The 19462-nt window shown below is 47.1% G+C and overlaps 1 protein-coding gene across 1 annotated transcript in view; it reads right to left on the minus strand.

Annotated features, from left to right (window-relative positions):
- The window catches only part of SYCP2 (synaptonemal complex protein 2), a 4998961-nt gene that overhangs the window by 4496179 nt on the left and 483320 nt on the right, over window positions 1-19462 (minus strand). The window contains exon 8 of the mRNA XM_085615168.1: window positions 1279-1367. Coding sequence (XP_085471294.1) covers window positions 1279-1367 — 89 coding nt within the window. The remainder of the gene's footprint in view (window positions 1-1278; window positions 1368-19462) is intronic.

Genomic DNA, 19462 nt, shown 5'->3' on the forward strand with positions numbered 1-19462 from the left:
CTGTCCTCAAATTGGCAGTGAAAAGAATGGGATTTTTTCTCTGCACCTCTTTAGGAGGGGTGTACGGCCTCTACCCAGTACAAGACGGAGAGAGTCTAGATGTAGAAGGTTTAGAAGCCTCAACATGCTCAGCCTAATCTTCATGCAGTGCCTGCCATATAAAATTCCATAATCAGGAAACAGACAGTACAGGCACAAAAATACGGATCTACACCGGAAAACTTGCCATCACAAGGCTGCAGTATGTACTCATACACTTGTAAGAATTTGAAGCCTAGCTTTACTACAAAAGAATGCTGAACAGGGAAGTGAGCCCAAAGATATGAATTAGGATTGTTTACAGTGAGAAATATGATTTTGTATTGCCTACAATGCAAGATAACGTTTACCATGGCATACAATGAGGAAGAATATTAGGGAGTTCTTTTAAACTGCAAGATGTTTTGGGCAGTCTGGTGTTGCTGCAGATGTTGATTCATATCTTGGAAGAATGGATGAAGACGGCCTGTCTTCTGGTTTTCACGTTTTTTGCAGTTTTTAGTTTGCCGATGTCTTGCTTTTAATATGGGGCAGCGTTTTGAAGAGTCCATTCTGTTTTATGCTTCTGTTACCTGATTCATAGTGCTGCTAAGCACATTTCTTCTACAAAAAAAGACATCTAAAAGAGGTCTTCTCTAGAAGGTTAACCCATTGTGCAAAGCAAGAGAAGTGCTCCTATGTAGTGATTTGATGATTCAGAAATAATAACTCAGGCGAAGTATGTGCCTATGCCCTGATCTCTTTGTCATGAAGCAAGCGCCAACCACCCTTGAAATACAATTTAAAGGAACTGTCATCTATATTGTGGTAGCTGTTTTTCTGTGTACAAAACAATCTTACTTAAAGAAAAATATAATTCTAGGTTTCCAGGGCCGGTTCAGGTGGCCCGGTATTATTCTAACCCCTAACCTTTGGAATATAGGTAGAATCTCTTGATAGAAAATATAGTTTTCACAGTCACTGTTAACAGTGAGTAGAACGTAAAACAACTGACAATTTCATTTTACAGCATATTAGGATACTTTGAAAGTACACTTGGATCCTTCTTAATGGTATGACACCACCAACATAAAAGTGCTTTACACTTAACCATGTTATTTGTAATGTAAAGCATGCATTTTCTCACATAACATAACTATATAGGTACTCTTACATAGTACTAGTGAGACACATGTGAATTTTCCATTGTCTTCATCAGTACATTCCCTTGTGAATATTTTAATGATAAGTAATAATTACATGATGGGTAACAATTTCTCTGTTGAAAGAATGTTTTTCTTGCATTCCCGTGGCATAGTATCAAGCATTACATTCAGCTTCCGCACAGCCTAAGGAAGAACAAAAAAAATATATATGAAATATCTACAATATTACATCTTGGAAAATAATAGTATCTCTATGCAGAAATTCGGCAAGTTCTTTGCTGGCTTATTTGAGCACTCCAGGGCAAGGGGGTAGGAAATTGGCATTATTTTACTATTACTCGGTTACACTATGTATAACCCCCTTTTTTCTAAATGTGCTATCACGCGTATTCATTCGGTACATTTAGGGTTACTACTTGGTGCAACCCCACACATATATATCTGTTGGTATAATTTAGATAGGTAAAACGTTAATAGATATTTTATTTAATTATCAGGTGAATGGAAATATCAGGATTGAGTGTATGTGATTGCACCTAAACTAAATATTTTCATTTTTGCCATATCACTCTCATGAGATTTTTTTTCGCCATTACGAATTTCGGAGACATAACAGGTGAAATTTGCACAGAAAAAAAGTGGAAAATTTTTCGGGTGCAGGAACTCTAACAACAGAAGGAGGGCAGTAATTTCAGTCTGAGGTCATTACCAATTTGAAACATTGTTTTTTTCTGGAGGTATATTACTACCGGGCAGTTGCCCTGTTTTTCAGATAGACAAACTGAATACTTACTATGAGGCTAACCAGGTATATGTTGTCCTGAATACCCAGTCTGTCAATATTAAATTGTTACAAGCGAATCTGCATAGCCATCAGTCTAATATTAAATGTTTCAATAAACTACAAATTGCACCGTTTGTTTGATGAAAGGTATCAATCCAAGGACTAGAGGAAAACATAAAAAAAGTTTAAATGTTAGTGAAAGCTAACTTGTGTCTTCTAGATCCCTCGTGCAGGAATATGCGAATCAAAAAGAAGAAGCTACATATTGATTCAAGTGGGTTTTCTGATTGATGAGATATTAGATATGTTTACATTGCCACATGCAGACAATTCAAAGAAAATTCTTCATAGTTGCTGGAAGACATGACGAAATTAGAAACATTTAATTTATGAGAACGCAAGGTGAAATATTAGTAAGTGGAAGATGAACCTCACCCACTCGACCTAACAAATATTGCTTTCTTTTATGTGTCACATTCAGCACCGTATTACTGGATAGGCTTGACTCACAAATGATATTCTGTAGTTGTAGGTTTTCACAGTCTCACAATAAGTTGAAAAGAAGGCAAGAGATTTAGTAAGGAACAGCAAGTGACATACCAGTTCGGGGCTCTTCTCTTTTGGTAAAAGACATCACCCGCAGAACCATAGGTAAAGATATAAAATATCCTAGCATGTCCTTAGGAATGTCAGCGTGTGCTGCAACATCCGATTCCTAACTGGCTGGCCAGGAGACCTCCCAGACAAAGCACAAGTTAACCAACATGGGGTCTAGTTGGCATACATATCTGCCTTGCGTGCAACTGCTGCCCTGACAGATGCAGAGGAGGCAATGAGATTCCCATCAGACAGACAATGATCTCATAATAAGGCAGGTAGTTCTCCGCCATGGGAGCAGAGAAAACAACATCCTATGAAGAATAGGTATAAGGAATAGTTTCTTACCTATAATTCCTATTCCCTCGTAGGGGAATTTCCATTATAGTCATAAGCACTGAATAGTCCCGCCCATGTGCGGGGTACCTTGAACTGTTTTTCAGTATATCTTCTTAAGTGTCTAGTTTCGCCTTCCTTCAGGAAGGCCTGCAAAGACACTTAAGAAAGACAGATTATGGAGCCTATATACCCAGGCTACAATGGCTGAATTTTTAATCATGAAGACTGAAAAGAGCCAGAATAAGGTAAATGAGGACAATTTGAGATGATTTCCAAACAGCATAAATCTCCCTCATAAACCCTTTTTTATGATAGAGATGAAGGAGAGCAGGACAGAGTAGCCCCATAGGCTATCATATATGTAAAAACAAAGCTGTGCATTTAAGAACACAGAGACCACCAGTATTCCATCATGGACAGCAGGTGGGAGTTACTTCAGTTCTTTTTTAAGGCGATGTGTACATATGTAGATTACATGAACACCTCTGCCCATCCCACCGGGGAGGAGGGAGGGTTGCTTATGACTATAATGGAAATTTCCCTACAAGAGAACAGGAGTTACAGGTAAGAAACTATTCATTCTCTTGTAAGGGATTTCCATTTATAGTCATAAGCACTAAATAGAGTAGCAATCCCATCCCCATATAGTGCGGTGGAAGAGACAGAGGATTAAATGGAAAGCTTAAGCAAATAGATTTCTGAGGGATGCCTGCCCTACTTGAACATCTGCTCTAGCATCAGCATCTAGGCAGTGGTGCTTGATGAATGTAGGTACTCATTTCCAGGCAGCTGCTTTGCACATTTCTCGATTAGGGATATTGCTTAGTAAAGCAGCAGTAGTTGCTTTCCCCCAAAGTGGAGTGTGATTTAGGCTTAGCTGAGAGTGTTTTGTTAGCCTTTTGATAACACAATAGGATGCAAGACACTAGCCATCATGAAATGGATTGCTTGAAGGTGGTGAAGCCTGTACGGACTCAACCATACTTTATAAACAACTGGTCCGATCTGTGGATATCTCATGTCTTGTCTAGATAGAATTTTTAAACTCTCCTCTTATACAGGGAGTGGAGAGATCTTTCTGCTGGAGCAGAGGTATTCTGAAAGAATGTTGGTAATGAGATTGTCTGGTTGACATGGAAGTCTGAAACAACCTTAGGGAGGAACTTCAGGTGAGTTCTCATGACCACTTTGCTAGAATGAAATACCGCACATGGCTCATGACAGCAGAGTGCTTGGATCTCGCTAACCCTGCGGGCAGATGTTATTGCCACAAGGACAGTGGTTTTCCAAGAGAGGTGTTGGAGAGATGACTTGTGTATGGGCTCGAAGGGGCCTTGCATAAGGAGTGAAGGGACTACATTAAGCTCCCATGGAGGAGAAGTGTGCCTGATCGGAGGAAAAACCTTCTTCAAACCCTCTAGGAAATCCTTGATGATGGGGATTCTGAAAAAGAGGTTTGTGAAGGACATTTTCTGCAGGCAGTAAGAGCTGCCAGGTGCACCTTTATAGAAGAGAACTGCAAGCCAGATTTAGCCAAGTGCAGAAAGTAAGGAAAAATAACATCTTCTTGGCAGGTAGTAGAGTCTAAGTCCTTAGAGCAACACCGAGAGCAAAATCTTTACCACTTTAAGGTATAAGAAGAGCAAGTAGAAGGACTCGTAGCTTCCTTGAGATTTCCATGCAGTCTTGTGGTAGGTTTAAGTGTCCATACTGCATTAGTTCAGGAGCCATGCAGCCAAATTCAAGGAGAGATTGGGGTGTGCCATCTGGCCCGGGAACTTCGATAGCGGGTCTAGTCTGCATGAGAGCTTGAGATCTGGACACTGTGACCGGTGAAGAAGTTCCGGGAACTACCATTGGCATGGCCACTCTGGAGTTACGAGGATTATGTTGGCTTTGGAGTGGGACAGTTCGATCAGGACAGCTGGTATCAGGGAAATTGGTGAAAAGGCATAAAGAAATTTGCCAGCCCAGTCAATCCATAGGTCATTCTCAAGCGTTTCTGGATGGTAGTACCTGGAGGAAAAGCTGCAGCATTTTCTTTTTTCTGCTGTGGGGAACAGGTCAATAGAAGGAGTACCCCACATTTGGAAAATACTCTGAACAACCTCGTCGTGCAGGGCCCATTTGTGGTTTTCGCCGAGAGCTCTGCTGACAGCGTCTGCTTGAACATTTTGGACACCTGGGAAGTGAGTTGCTGTTATTTTCACCTTCATAGCCAAGAGCCATTTCCATATCGTTTGGGCCGCTAGTGACAAGGCTCTGGACCTGTGCTCCCTTGCTTGTTGATGTAGTACGTGGTGGTTGCATTGTCCGTCTGAACAAGCAGAATGTTGGTCGTGAACGATGGGTGAAAGGCCTTGAGCACAGATGAACTGCGCGGAGTGGGAGGAGATTAATATGGTATGTCATCTCAGGGGGCGTGGCCGAGCCAGCGGCGAAGATGGCCGCCAGCGAGTGAAGCTCCAGTAATCTGCCAATCGCATTTGCGTTTTCCCCACGGCGATGCGCGGAGTTCAGCTCTGGAAGCGGCGTACCTGATGGCAGAAGCGCTGCGGCGCGGGAGGATCTGATTCCCGGGTGCCGGCTCCCATCCTGCATGAAGAATTGCTGTGTCGGAGGAGGCGGGGGTCGGGCCGGCGCGGCCTCGTCTGGCGTCCCGAAAAATCCTGCAGATTGCCCGCCCAGTGGCAGGAGGAGGACTCCGCCGGTCCGATGCAGCGACGTGCCGGGTGAGTCGGGCTGTGCGGGTGGCGCTCCCCCCTCACGCTGCGGTCGCTGGGTCGGCTGCCCCGACCCGTTGCCGTGTCATGCTGAGCTGGGCGCGTGAGGGGACAGGGCCCTTGGACCTTCACCGCTGGGGGTTGGGCACTGGCCTGGTGCTGCGGCGGCTGTGCGGGGGGGCGGGTGCGTGCCCGGCTGCACCCAATGCCTGTGACGACTCTCCCTGCTTGATGGGACTCCCTGTGGTGTTCTGGGGCCCTCCTTGATGCTGCCTGATGGCTGGAGCCACTCTATTTACTATATTGAAAGCTGCAATCGTGCTCAAGATGCCTAGACTCTGTGGGTTGCACTGCGCGGCCTGCCCATTTTGAACATATGAACTGTGGATGCACACCGCGTCAGCACTGGTGACCACAACTTCGCCGCAATAACGCCCCCGTTCTGCTAAAGGGAGGCTGCCATTTTGTTTGCCCTGGCCGAAGGGACACGGACCTGGTTATAAACGCGCGATTGAACCAGCCTGCTACCCTACGTGTCTGGAGAGTCTGGGGCCTACACAAAGTTGATACCGGATCCATTGACGGTGCGCACTACGTTTCTGTCCGGTTCCCCCTTCTTCCTTTGCCCCCCACTCGCGGAATGGGACGCAAGGATCCCAGGCAAGGAACCCTGCCTTTTGAAAAAGTAGCTGAAGGTGCACCGTCTCACAATACTGCCATGGCGGAAAAGGAACCGGCCACGGCACATCCTGAGCCTTCGGGTGCCTCCGTCGCCTCCCTGCTGCTGGAAATGAAGGCCGGATTCAAGGTGCTGGACTCTCGCTTCGACTCCCTAGAGCAGACAATTGCATCCTTGGGCGCCAAAGTGCAAGGCCACGACAGGCGACTCGACGTGGCAGAGGCTCGTGTCTCAGATCTGGAGAATAGGACAGCTCAGTCACTGAAGCGGCTGGAACGGGCGGAACGACTTCTCAAGGAAGTAGCCATAAAAAATAAGAACTTGGAAGTACGCGGATGACGCAACAACGTCCGCATCATGGGGGTCCCGGAGACGACATCTACAGGCCGCATGGACCTCTTCATGGAGAAATTACTTTTGTTTGGCAGTGAGGCCTTTATACCTGGCTTTGTGGTAGAGAGAGCCCACAGGTCACTGTGCCCCAGACCCAACCCTGGCCTTCCGCCCAGACCCATCATAGCGCGCCTCCTGAATTTCAGGGACCGAGACTCCATGCTCCGTCTGGCAAGGGAGCGCGGCACAGTTGAATGGCAGGGGTCCAAGTTAGCATTCTATCCGGACTTTACTCCACTGGTCCAGGAGGCACGCCGCAAATTTCAAGGGGTCAAGGCTACGCTACGCAATCTTGGGCTCAAATATGGCATGCTATACCCAGCGAGACTTAAGGTGGATGTGGACGGCAGATCTCGTATATTTGATACCCCAACAGAGGCCCAGGAATTCTGCCGCACGTATAAGGCACGGAACTCTCAATCATCGACGGGGGGGGGGGGGGGGGGGGCACTTGCTTTCCCGCCACACAGCAGCTCTGATGCAAATGCGGACCTATTTTCGGGCACTGGTGCTGGTTGAGGGTGTCTTGCACGACCTGGTGTGATCTACAGTTTGTAAATGGGAAATTGCATTGTTCGTTTTGATTTTCCTTTACAGATACGCCACTAGGCCGGCTCGATTCTGGGATGCCACCCCTCTCTGGTGTATCCGCTAAGTTGGTTTATCCCATTCTGGGGACCACTTATTGGACCACAACTGTCTGCTCGGCGATCCCTATGATTACCGAGCGTGTTAACTTGCTAGGGATTGGCCACCTAAGGGATGGTAGGCGGCTGGGTGGGGGGATGGGGTAAGTTCACGCTTTGCGATTGTTTTTGTTTGCGCTTGAGTTTAGCATTGCATGCCAAGGTTTCATCACTCTACAGTCCTGACAGGAACATTTCTATATTGAAATTAAATGTCACGGTTAGGTAACTTCCAGGGGCCATCAGCCATCACCCTAATGACCTGGAATGTCTGAGGCCTCAATAATATTCGTAAGAGGCGCCAGGTGATTCACTAACTTTTTCGACACAAGGTTGATATAGTTTATTTACAAGAGACACACCTCCCCCCCTCTGATTCAGCCCGCTTTGGCGCCAGCTGGGGCACACACAGGTACTTTGCCAATTATAGCAACTACGCCATAGGTACAGCGATACTGATACACAAGATAGTCCCCTTTACACTTACTGACGTGACCCATGACCCATTCGGCAGGCACGTGATAGTAGCGGGCACTCTCTATGGCCACAGAGTCGCTCTGATTAATGTGTATGCTCCCAATGTTGATGCCCCTGAGTTTTGCCACGACCTGAATGCCCGGATTGCGAAACACGATTCCCATGCGCTAATGCTTGGGGTTACCTCAATCTGTCACTGAACATCGCACTGGACAGCACATCTCATGCACCAGACGCGAAACCTCGGGCGAGGCGTGCCCTGACAGATCTCTGCGCTCAGTATTCGCTGATAGACATTTGGCGGCAGCGTAATCCCACCCTCACCGACTACACTCACTATTCTGGCCCATACAGCACCTGGTCCAGGCTAGATTATTGGCTGCTTTCCCCCAGCGTAACGGATTGGTTTGGCTCCCTCACTACGCTTCCTCGCACATATTCTGACCACTCCCCGGTGGTCTTACATCTGCTGCTTCCACTCCCGGAAGGGTACGAAAAGAAATGGCGGTTCCCAAGTAAGACCCTCCTGGATGATGTGTTCAAGGCAGAAGTTCGCGAGGCAATAGAGGACTATTTCGAACACAACACGGGCTCAGTGGACACTGCGGCGGTTGTATGGGAAGGGTTCAAGGCAGTCATAAGGGGGGCATGCATCTCCAAGCAGGCTGGTGTTCTCAGGGATCTTCGTCAGACGCTAACCCACATCGAAAACGACATGGCTAAACTTGATTCCCAGCTCGTATCCCTTCCGGATCCAAGAACTCAGACAGAGAGGTTCGCCCTCCTGGCGGCGTATAGAGACACAGCTGATAGGGAGATACTATATTTTGGGAAATATCAGACTGCGCGAAGATACAGTGAGGGTGAGCGGCCTGGCAGAGTACTGGCACAAATGCTGAGACCACCTTACAGCAAATCATGCATTACTGAGTTACACTCAGCTTTCTGCACCTTGCTCACCTCCACATTGGCCATTAGAGATGAATTTCTGGACTATTACACCACACTGTACTCCACCAGGGCAGACCCTGATGGCGCTGCCCAGACTGCTTATTTGGATGAGATCGCGCTGGTATTTCTGGAAAAAGACATGCTGGACTTTATGGCAGTGCCCATATCAGTCACTGATGTCACACTGGCTATAGATTCCCTGCGCAGTTCCTCCGCCCCGGGGCTTAACGGCTTCACAGGGGATTTTTATAAAAAATTCAAAGACATCCTGGCCCCACAGTTGATTGAGGTTTATGCGGAAGCATTGGAGAAACAAATTCTCCCCCCCACGCTACGGGAAGCTGTGATTATACTTCTTCCGAAACCTGGCAAAGACCACAAGCAAAGCAGTTCATACCGACCACTGTCTTTATTGCATCTAGACTATAAAATCTTAGCAAAAGTGCTCGCAAATAGATTATCACAGCTGATGGAGTATATCATTTCTCCAATGCAATACGGCTTCGTCCCCCAACGTTCTACATTCCTGAATCTTCGCACGCAGTTTTCCATGCTGCATCGAATAAAGCCCGATGTCCCAGCGGCTGCGGTATTACTAAACGCGGAGAAAGCGTTTGATTCTTTAGAATGGCCTTTCCTAGTGGAGGTGATGCAACGCATGGGATTCCCCTATGGCTTCATTTCCACGGTCTCGCTGTAAGCCATCAGCGCGACTTCGTTTATACGGCACCCTATCCAGGCCATTTCGGCTATATCGGGGGACCAGACAGGGTTGCCCTTTGTCTCCGCTCTTATTCATCCTAGCCATGGATCCTTTGGTAAGGCATTTCCAGGAACGTCATTTGCATAGAGGATTGCAGTTCAACATTGGTCCGCTCCTTGCTTCCCTTTATGCTGATGATACTATCCTTTACGTCCGGGTGCCACACACTAATTTGTCCCCCCTTATCCGGGAAATCGTCCGCTTTGGTAGATTTTCAGGGCTAGGCATAAACTGGCACAAATCGATCATATTCCCGCTCACGGCATGCACAACCCAATGGGAATGCAAATTTCCTCTCAAATGGTGCCAAGACTCGGTAAAATACTTGGGTATACACATTCATCTGGACACCACGCAAATCATTTGTTTAAATTACGGGCAGACTTTCCAAAAATTGGAGGAAAGAGTTGACAGATGGCGGAGATTGCCGCTGTCTCTGGCTGGCAGGGTGGCTATATTGAAAATGGTGGTCCTTCTCAAATTCTTATACCTTTTTAACAACATCCCGATCCCCCTTTCTGATGTCTTTTTCCACACTTTGCAGACACTCATGACTCGACTGATATGGGGCGGGAGGAGACCATGTGTTCGCTGGTCGATAATGACTCTACCGTATGACAGGGGCGGGTTCAATGTGCCAGACTTCCAACTATATTATTTAGTGGCGCAATTCCACTATCCGTTCGCTTGGTTCCATCCCGATGCACGCATACCCTTTCTACGGCCAGAGGCGGACCTGGTTCTCCCCAACAAATTATGCGAGGTGCTGCCGGGTTTTTTTCCAAAAGACAGGCATGACATACAAACAGTGTCCACCACTGCCTAGGCGTGAGTCAAGTTGAAAAAGTGCACTGCCGCGACGCAACTATATTCCTCCTCCCTGCCCTTGGCCAATGCCCGATGGCTCCCAATCATTGGAGAGAGGCTGGTTCAGAACACGCTGTCCACACTAGATATTGCAAAAGTGGGTGATCTCTTTCCGGGAGGCCATATTTTCTCGATAGATGAGGACGCCAGGTTCACTGATTGCAATTTCATGGCGCGATTCCTCCTGAGCCGCATGAAATCTGCACTGCGTGCTGCTCTTCCCTCTTACCCTGTTGAGCCTGACTCTTTCCCCCCACTCACACTGGTGTTGGAGGCCCCTGGCAGCAGACGCCTTATTTCTAAAATGTACAAAGCCTGCGCTAAGATGCTGCCTGCGGATGACTCTAGCCTCAGACAGGCCTGGGAGGCGGACACGGGTTGCACCATCACAGATGAACAATGGACCAAACGCTGTGTGGCCACTAAGGACATATCACTTAACAGCCGTCATAAGTTGCTACACTTCAGATTTCTCCGCAGCACTTACTTTACACCAGCCTTGGCACATAGGATAGACGCCAATAAACCACACACCTGTCTGAAATGCACTGCACCGCACGCCGATTTTATACATCTGGCATGGTCCTGTCCCCGTTTACAGTCCTATTGGTCTGCGGTGCATGTGACTCTGGGGAAGATAATCGGCATTCCAATAGTCCCCATTCCTGAAATAGCTCTTTTAGGGTACACTGTACAGATTCCTAAGAGCCTCGGTACTCCTGTGCTGCACGGCGTGTTCTACTTGAGCCGTGTTCCATTGTTACATATGGCTGGCATTGCTGGTCGGTTAGCCCAATTTCTGGGACTGGGAGTGTGGGGGGAGGCTGGGGGTTTTTTTTTTGCCTGATGGGTCTGGATTCTAGGCCTGACTTAAGTGTAGAACACTATCATTAATTACCACTGTGTACGTAACTCTCAGGTACAACTTGATTGGCTTGTAAAGTGACTATCTACAATGCAATGTGAATATTATTCTTTATCTGAAAAATAAATTGTGTTTAACCAATATGGTATGTCATCTCTCTTTGAGACAAAAAGCCCTGAAACTGGAGGTAATCCATGTGAGCTTCCCATCCAAGTAGTGATGCATCTGTCACTATGGTCTGAGATGGCACCTGTTGGTGAAACGGCATGCCTTTTAGGAGACTGGTTGGAGAACTCCACCAATTCAGGGACTGTATCGCATGGAATGATAGCATGATCCTGGCCTCCCAATTGTCAGTCAGTTGATCCCACTGATCTTCTAGACATTCCTGGAGAAGACGAATGTGGAGGCAAGCATTGGGAGCAAGAAAGATGCAGGAGGTCATCGAAATGGCTAGAGATGACATTACTCTTACTGTTGGATGAGGGGCCTTCACAGCAGTGGATGTTGCAGGTATGCGCGGTGGGGCGGGGGAATGTCAACAGACTATGAATGGGATCTATTTATTTATTTAATTTTTCCTATGCCGTTGCCTGTCGACATCTCTCCTGGCCCCGCCCCATCACTCTTACCTGCACCGACCGCCGCTTTGCCTTCATGAGAGTCTGATATTTCTGAAGGATCTATAAGCGCTGCTCCTCCGAAGGACAGATGTTTGCTTGAATGCTGTTGATGGAGGCTCCTAAGTAATGTAAATTCTGGACTGGTGTGGACGTAGACTTGTTGAGATTGACGCGAAGACCTAGCTGATGAAGAAGCTTGCAAGTCCAATTGAAATTTAGCTGAGCGACTTGAAAAGGGGACGCCTATGTGAGCCAGTCGTGCAGATATAGGTAGATGAAGATCTGGTGTTTTCGAAGATGGGTTGCCACCACAGCCATCATTTGGAGAATGTTCTGGGTGCTGACCTAAGGCCAAAAGGAAGTACTGTGCACTGGTAATGGTTGAGTTCCATGACGAACCTTAGAAACTTTAGATGCCTCTTGGCAATAGGAATGTGAAAGTATGCATCATGAAAATCGATGGAGCACAGCCAGTCTCCCTGGTACAACAGGGGGTATATTTTATGTAAAGCCAACATTTGGAACGTCTCCCGCCGGATCCATTTGTTGGCAATTTTGAGGATGGGTCTGAACTAGTGACACAGTTGTGTGTTTTTTTCACATTATATGGTTGTCTTTTTCATGTTATTCGTGAAGACATGACTGATTTTGTATGGTTCTTTCTCAACAAGATTGGGGCTCTTATGTAATGTATGAATTTCATTCAGAATCATTTAATGTCACATTTATTGTATATATTTTTGTGATGAGACTATAAAAAAGAAAAAAACTAAATTTTGATAATAAATGAAGTAAACTATATTTCTGTGGGACACGGTTTATTTTTGATATCTTATTGAACTGTAAAAATAATTAGGTAAGGGGTAGATTTTTGTTGAATTTGTGTTTGTCCTTCTTTGTCACCAGGAAGTATCTGGAGTAAATGCCGTGCCTTCATTGTCTGTGGGGAACGGTTTATACCGCATTTTTCTGAAAAAGGGTATTGACATCTGGCTTAAGCAAGGTGAAATGGTAAGTGGATGGCTTTGGTGGAGGATAGAGGTGAGGTGGTAAACCAGAGACAATATCAATTTTCCACAATATTCAGAAACCATACGTCTTTTGTGATACCGTGCCACTCTGTTTGAACCCTCTGTGTGTAGAACCGACGTTGATAAGGTTGGAAGGATTTCCGGTGATCTTCTAGTTTTTCAAAACTCACAACTTTTAACGTGTCCATTTCAGATTTAATTCTTGCCATCTCCTCATCTAAGCGGCTTCCAGAAATCATAGAGCCTTAGAATGGCAAGTTCTGAAAGCCTCCAGTTTTAGAGATGTAATTTGGAGCCAAGCATTATCATCTCAAAGTCACCCAGTGACAGTAGGCATGATCGGCTAGTAATTCGAACTCAGAGCTTGAAGCTCACTTACCTTCCTTGCCGAGGTAATGGCAATGAGAAAAACTGTTTTAAAAGACAATAGCCTTTAGGGACACTTGTGCAAGAGTTCAAAGGGAGAACCCATCAAGTAAGTTAAGACAAAATTTAAGTCCCATTGAGGCACAATAAATGGAGTGGGCGGAAATTTGTTGGTAAGGCCCTTAATGAATCGTAACACAATAGGTGATTTAAACAAGGACGGCTGATCCGGCAAGCAAAGGAATGCCGACAAAGCCGATAAATAACCCTTCACAGTAGCTACAGCAAAACCTTACTGAGCTAGAGAGAGAGAAAACTGAAGTATGTTGGACAAACAAGCCCTCAAAGGGTCAATAGACTTCCCCCCACACCAATGAACAAACTTGGACCACCTATAGGAATAGATAGACTTGGTGGAGTGACGCCTGGCAGACAAAATCACGTCTACCACGTCAGGCGGGAGAGAAAAAGTATTCAGGTTGCCCCGTTCAATCTCCAGGCATAAAGGTGTAAGCTCTGGAGGTGGGGGTGTAGAACCTGCCCCTGCGACTGCGAGAGGAGGTCTGCCCTGAGAGGGAGACGGAGCGGAGGGCACGAGGAGAGGTGGAGAAGATCTGAATACCACACCCTTCTTGGCCAATCCGGGGCGATCAATATGACTTGGGCCCGGTCTTGTCGAATCTTCCTCAGAACCCGAAGAATCAAGGGTATGGGAGGAAATGCGTAAAGGAGATGTGAGTTTATTTTAAAAATAAGGGGCCCCTGCCGAAATGATAATGCACCCTAGCAGGGAAGAACAGTAAGGGTAAAAAGGAGGGCAAGGATAATAAAAAGGAGTGTGCAGAAAATTATATGTTAGCTCTAGATAATATCCCAGTGGTGTATAAATGAAAATATATATATAGGTAAAAAAGAAGCTAACAAGTTTTATAGACAAAATATATATTTTTTAATAATTTTTTTTGTTTGTAGTAGTTATTATGAATCAATAAATATTCCTAGTAACTCTTATTTGATACATGGACAATGATAATTTCTAAAATAACTATATTATTTAAATAATACACAGAATGATATACATAATCTGACATGTAACATGACCAAAAGTATATATGTACATAGAACAAGACAGAACCCTAATGACGATGATTTTCTTCACACAACGCGTTTCGGCTAAGCCTTCATCAGGTGTCCGTTCATGATGATTTAACTGAGTAATAATTTAAGCAAAAAGGAACACTAAATAACCATGGTTCTAGATAAGCGAACAATCTCCAATATGAACTGGAATCTGATCAAAAAAAGAGCTGTAATGGGCCAAACGTAAGCCTCTATTCACAAGCTGACCCCAGAACTGTATTAAATGGGGTTTAAAGATACACAAGCCTCGTACCTTGAGTTCCTTTATAAATGGGTTAGATGTTTAAATACTGCTAAACAGACGAACCAAGTCGGTCAATGATAGTAGAAAAATGGTTGACCTGCTAATAAGCATGATGCCAGAGCCTACTTCCTGAATCTTGTATCGGTACATTTCATGTATGTCATTCTTCTCAGTTGTGCAGCCTCTCTATGATATGTAAATTCAGTGTTTGACAGAGTTCTGACACGAATAAGGGCGCGAAGATGTGAGTACCATCTCAACTGAAACGCGTCCCGCAAAGCTCCCTGCATCGGATACTGGAGACTGCAGAATGACGGGCAGTGAGCATTCTCGTGAGTGGCAAACAGGTCCACCAGAGGAGTTCCCCACGTCCGAAAGACATGACCAACCACCTCCGGATGGAGCCTCCACTCGTGGTCGGCAGAGAACTGCCGACTGAGACGGTCTGCACGCACGTTCAGAACTCCGGCCAGATGATTTGCCATCAGACAAATCTGATGATCCTGAACCCAGGACCAGAGACGCAGAGCTTCTCTGCAGACAATGCGACCCCACTCCTCCCTGCTTGTTGACATACCACATCGCGGTAGTGTTGTCCATCGGGACTAGAACCGACTGACCGCGAAGGGAAGGGAGGAAGGCCTCGAGAGCCAAACGTATCGCCCGCAACTCCGAAAGGTTGATGTGAAGCAACCTTTCCTCTGGAAACCAAAGATCCTTGATCTCCAGATCCCCCAGATGCGCACCCCACCCTAAAGTGGATGCATCCGTTATCACTGTGGCCACCGATGGAGGTAGATGGAAGGGCTTTCCTTGAGACAGATTGCCCTCCACGCTCCACCAAGACAGATCCGCTGCAGCTTCTCTGGAGATCCTCACAGACTCCCTGAGATCTCCGTTATGCTGATACCACTGCCTGCGGAGGCACCACTGGAGCACCCTCATGTGCCAGCGTGCATGGTTGACCAACAGAATGCAGGAAGCAAACAGACCAAGCAGACGAAGGACCTTCAGGACTAGAACGACCACTCCATTGTAAAACAAGGGAATCATTTCCTGTATGTCGAGAATCCTTTGCGGAGGTGGGAGTGCTCGACACACAGTAGTGTCCAGTACCGCCCCTATGAACAGGTTGCGTTGAGAGGGCACCAGGTGAGATTTGGGCACGTTTATCGAGAAACCCAATTTGTTCAACAGCTGAGTTGTAACCTGCAGATGATGAAGCACCTTCTCTGGCGACTCTCTTTTGATCAGAAAGTCGCCCAGATAGGGGAAAACTGGAATCCCCGACCTTCTGAGATGGGCTGCCACCAATGTCATCACCTTGGTGAAGACTCGAGGTGCAGTAGTAAGACCAAACGGGAAAATGTTGCGCCCTGCCGTAAAACGGAGATACTTCCTGTGCGACTCCAGGATGGGAATAGGAAAATACGCATCCTGCAAGTAAATCGACACCATCCAGTCCTCCTGTTGTAGCGTTTGAAGAACCTGCGCAAGGGTGAGCATCTTGAACTTCTCCTGCTTCAGAAAAAGGTTCAAGATCCTGAGATCCAGGTTTGGACGTAGCCTGCCATCCTTCTTGGGAATCAGGAAATACCGGGAGTAGCATCCCTGACCCCTTTCCCGCTCTGGAACCACCTCTATCGCACCTTTTTCAGCAATGTAAGGACTTCCTCCTGCAGGAGAAGAAGGTGGCCCTCCGAGCAAGCACCTTGGCAAGGAGGGTAATTTGGAGGGAATTCACGAAAGGGAAGAGCATACCTATTTTTTACAAGATTTACACCCCAAATGTCTGTAGTGACCGATTCCCAATCTTGCAGAAAATGGGTAAGCCGACCTCCCCACAGGACCACCATGATCCAGAATGGTGGATCTAGGGCTGCTTTGCAGTGGTAGGAGGGAGGGAGGAGGAGGAGGAGGAGGAGGAGAGCTGACGACCCCGTGGACGACCTCTGTTCCTGCCCCTGTAGTTCTTATACAGGGTATTTTGCTGCTGCTGAGGCTGTCTATAGGTCCGAAAGGATGACCTCCCAAAACCTCTGTACCTCCTGTAAGAGGAGCCTCTAGGCTGCGCCTGCAGGCCCAGAGACTTAGCTGTGGCTTTGCTGTCCTTGAAACTTTCCAAGGCTGCATCTGCCTTCTTACCGAACAGCCCAGAACCATCAAAGGGCAGGTCCAGAAGTGTTGCCTCCACATCTGGAGAGAACTCCGACGACTTAAGCCAAGCACTTCTTCTTGTGGCGACCGAGGAGCCCATGATCCTGGCAACAGAGTCCGCAGTGTCCAAACCACTTTGAATAACCTGTCGTGCAGCTGCCTGAGTGTCCGACAAGACCTCATTAAAATTCTGCCTGTCCTCCTCGGACAATTTAAGAGCCAGCTGTTTTGCAGAATCCATCAGAGCGTGGATGTAACGGCACAAAAGACAGGTGGAATTTGTGGACTTCAAGGCCATACTCGCCGAGGAGAACACTTTATTGGCCGACTGGTCAAGTTTTTTCGACTCCCTATCACTAGGAACTTGTGGAAATGCCCCAGATGACTTCTTTGAAGAGGCAGCTTGAACCACCAGACTTTCAGGAGAAGGATGGGATGTAAGAAAGTCTGGATCCCCTGGAGCCGCCCTGTACCTTCTTGCAACAGATTTAGACACTGCCGGAGCTGAAAAGGGCTTACGCCAAACCTCCATAACTGGCTCAGTGATGGCATCATTAAAAGGAAGCAAAGGTTCTACCACAGTGGAGGGAGAATGAAGAACCTCTGTCAGTATGTTGGATATAAATTCAGCCGTTGGGAGCTGTAGGTCCAAGTGCTCCGCTGCTTTCCTTATGACTGTGTGGTAAGGAGCCACATCCTTAGAGGGAGCATCTGAAGGAGGACATATCAAGGCCACGTGCCTCCTTTAATTCTTCAAACAAGTCATTAGACTCTAGGAGTTCACCCTCTTCCATTTCTTCAGCCTGATACCTCTGCTCTTCCAAAATCCTCTGTGCCTCTCGCCTGATCCAATCCTCGGAACCGGCGTCGCACACAACTCCAACGGAGCCGGAGCCGGTGTCGAACACGGATCCAGAGGCACATCCTGAGCCGAACGAGGTCTAGTTGGCAGAGCCGGAGAAGGAAGCGGCGTCGACATCCTTGGGGCTGGGAAATTCCAAGACGGCGCCGCTGGAAAGAATGGCATAAAGGGAGCCTGAGCATAGGCCTGAGGAACCCCCAAATTAAAGGCCATTGGACCCATGGGACCCGAAGGTGCTCCAGAGGGGTACATTGCTCTTGAAAAGACACCATACATGGCATTCAAATAATGCGATGGGTCTTGTCCCGGGCCAGGAAAAGGGGGGTAAGGATCAGACTGAGGCATTACCGGACTCGGGCCAATCGGCGCCGACGGTGGAGCCAATGAAGTCGACGACTCGTCAGGAATCGGAGCCTCTTCCACCGGAGCCGGAGAATGCGTCAGCATCGGAGATGGAGCCGGAGCCGGAGAACGCACGGGAAAAGCTGCAGGCAAAGCCGGGCAAACAGGTGAAGCCGGATTCGACACAGAAGGAGAGGGAGAAACATAGTCCTTACGACGTCAAGGAACTAGTGAAGTCGATCTCGGAGCCTTCTCCTCATCTGAACGGCGACGAGAGCCATGCCTCTTCTTCTTTTTATGTTTCTTTGACTTTGAGACATGACCCGACGTAGACTTCGAAGCCGACCTCGACCTGGACCGTGACCTCGAACGCCTTCGACCTCTCTTCTCCTTCCTCATCTTTGCTATGAATAGCTTGGCTTCTCTTTCCTTTAACGCCTTTGGGTTCATCTTGCGGCAGCAAGAGCACCCCTCGACATCGTGATCCGACGACAGGCACGAGACACAAACCTCGTGTGGATCCGTGATGGACATGTGTTTTCCACACTCTCTACAAGGCTTGAACCCTGACTTCCTCATCGACATCTTTAAGAAAGAAGCAAGATGAGACCAGAAACACAGTAGAAACACAAAGTAACACAAAGTAACTAGAAAAGCTATGGAGAGTCACCAAAAACCGTTAGCGTCCACGGCGCCGAAATAAGGGAACTGACGTCACCACGCCGACGATGGTATTGTGACGTCGTACTCGTCGGCGTGGAGAACTACAAAAAGTTCCGAATGTTGCTGGCGCAGGGGATATTCACAAGGTGAGGAATCCACTGGCAGATGTATCCATCAGAAAGTACTGTATAAACAACTTGTCCGATTTGGGGATATCTCATGTCTTGTCTAGATAGAATTTTTAAACTCTCCTCTTATACAGGGAGTGGAGAGATCTTTCTGCTGGAGTAGAGGTATTCTGAAAGAATGTTGGTAATGCAATTGTCTGGTTGACATGGAAGTCTGAAACAACCTTAGGGAGGAACTTAAGGTGAGTACTCATGACCACTTTGATAGAATGAAATACCGCGTATGGCTCATGACAGCAGAGTGATTGGATCTCGCTAACCCTGCGGGCAGATGTTATCGCCACAAGGACAGCGGTTTTCCAAGAGAGGTGTTGTAGAGATGCCTTGTGCATGGGCTCGAAGGGGCCCTGCATAAGGCGTGAAAGGACTACATTAAGCTCCCATGGATGAGAAGTGCGCCTGATCGGAGAAAAAACCTTCTTCAAACCCTCTAGGAAATCCTTGATGATGGGGATTCTGAAAAAATAGGTTTGTGAAAGACATTTTCTGCAGGAAGTAAGAGCTGCCAGGTGCACCTTTACAGAAGGGAACTGCAAGC

This window comes from Triturus cristatus, chromosome 7 (assembly GCF_964204655.1).
Source record: "Triturus cristatus chromosome 7, aTriCri1.1, whole genome shotgun sequence".
Classification (NCBI taxonomy): Eukaryota; Metazoa; Chordata; class Amphibia; order Caudata; family Salamandridae; genus Triturus; species Triturus cristatus.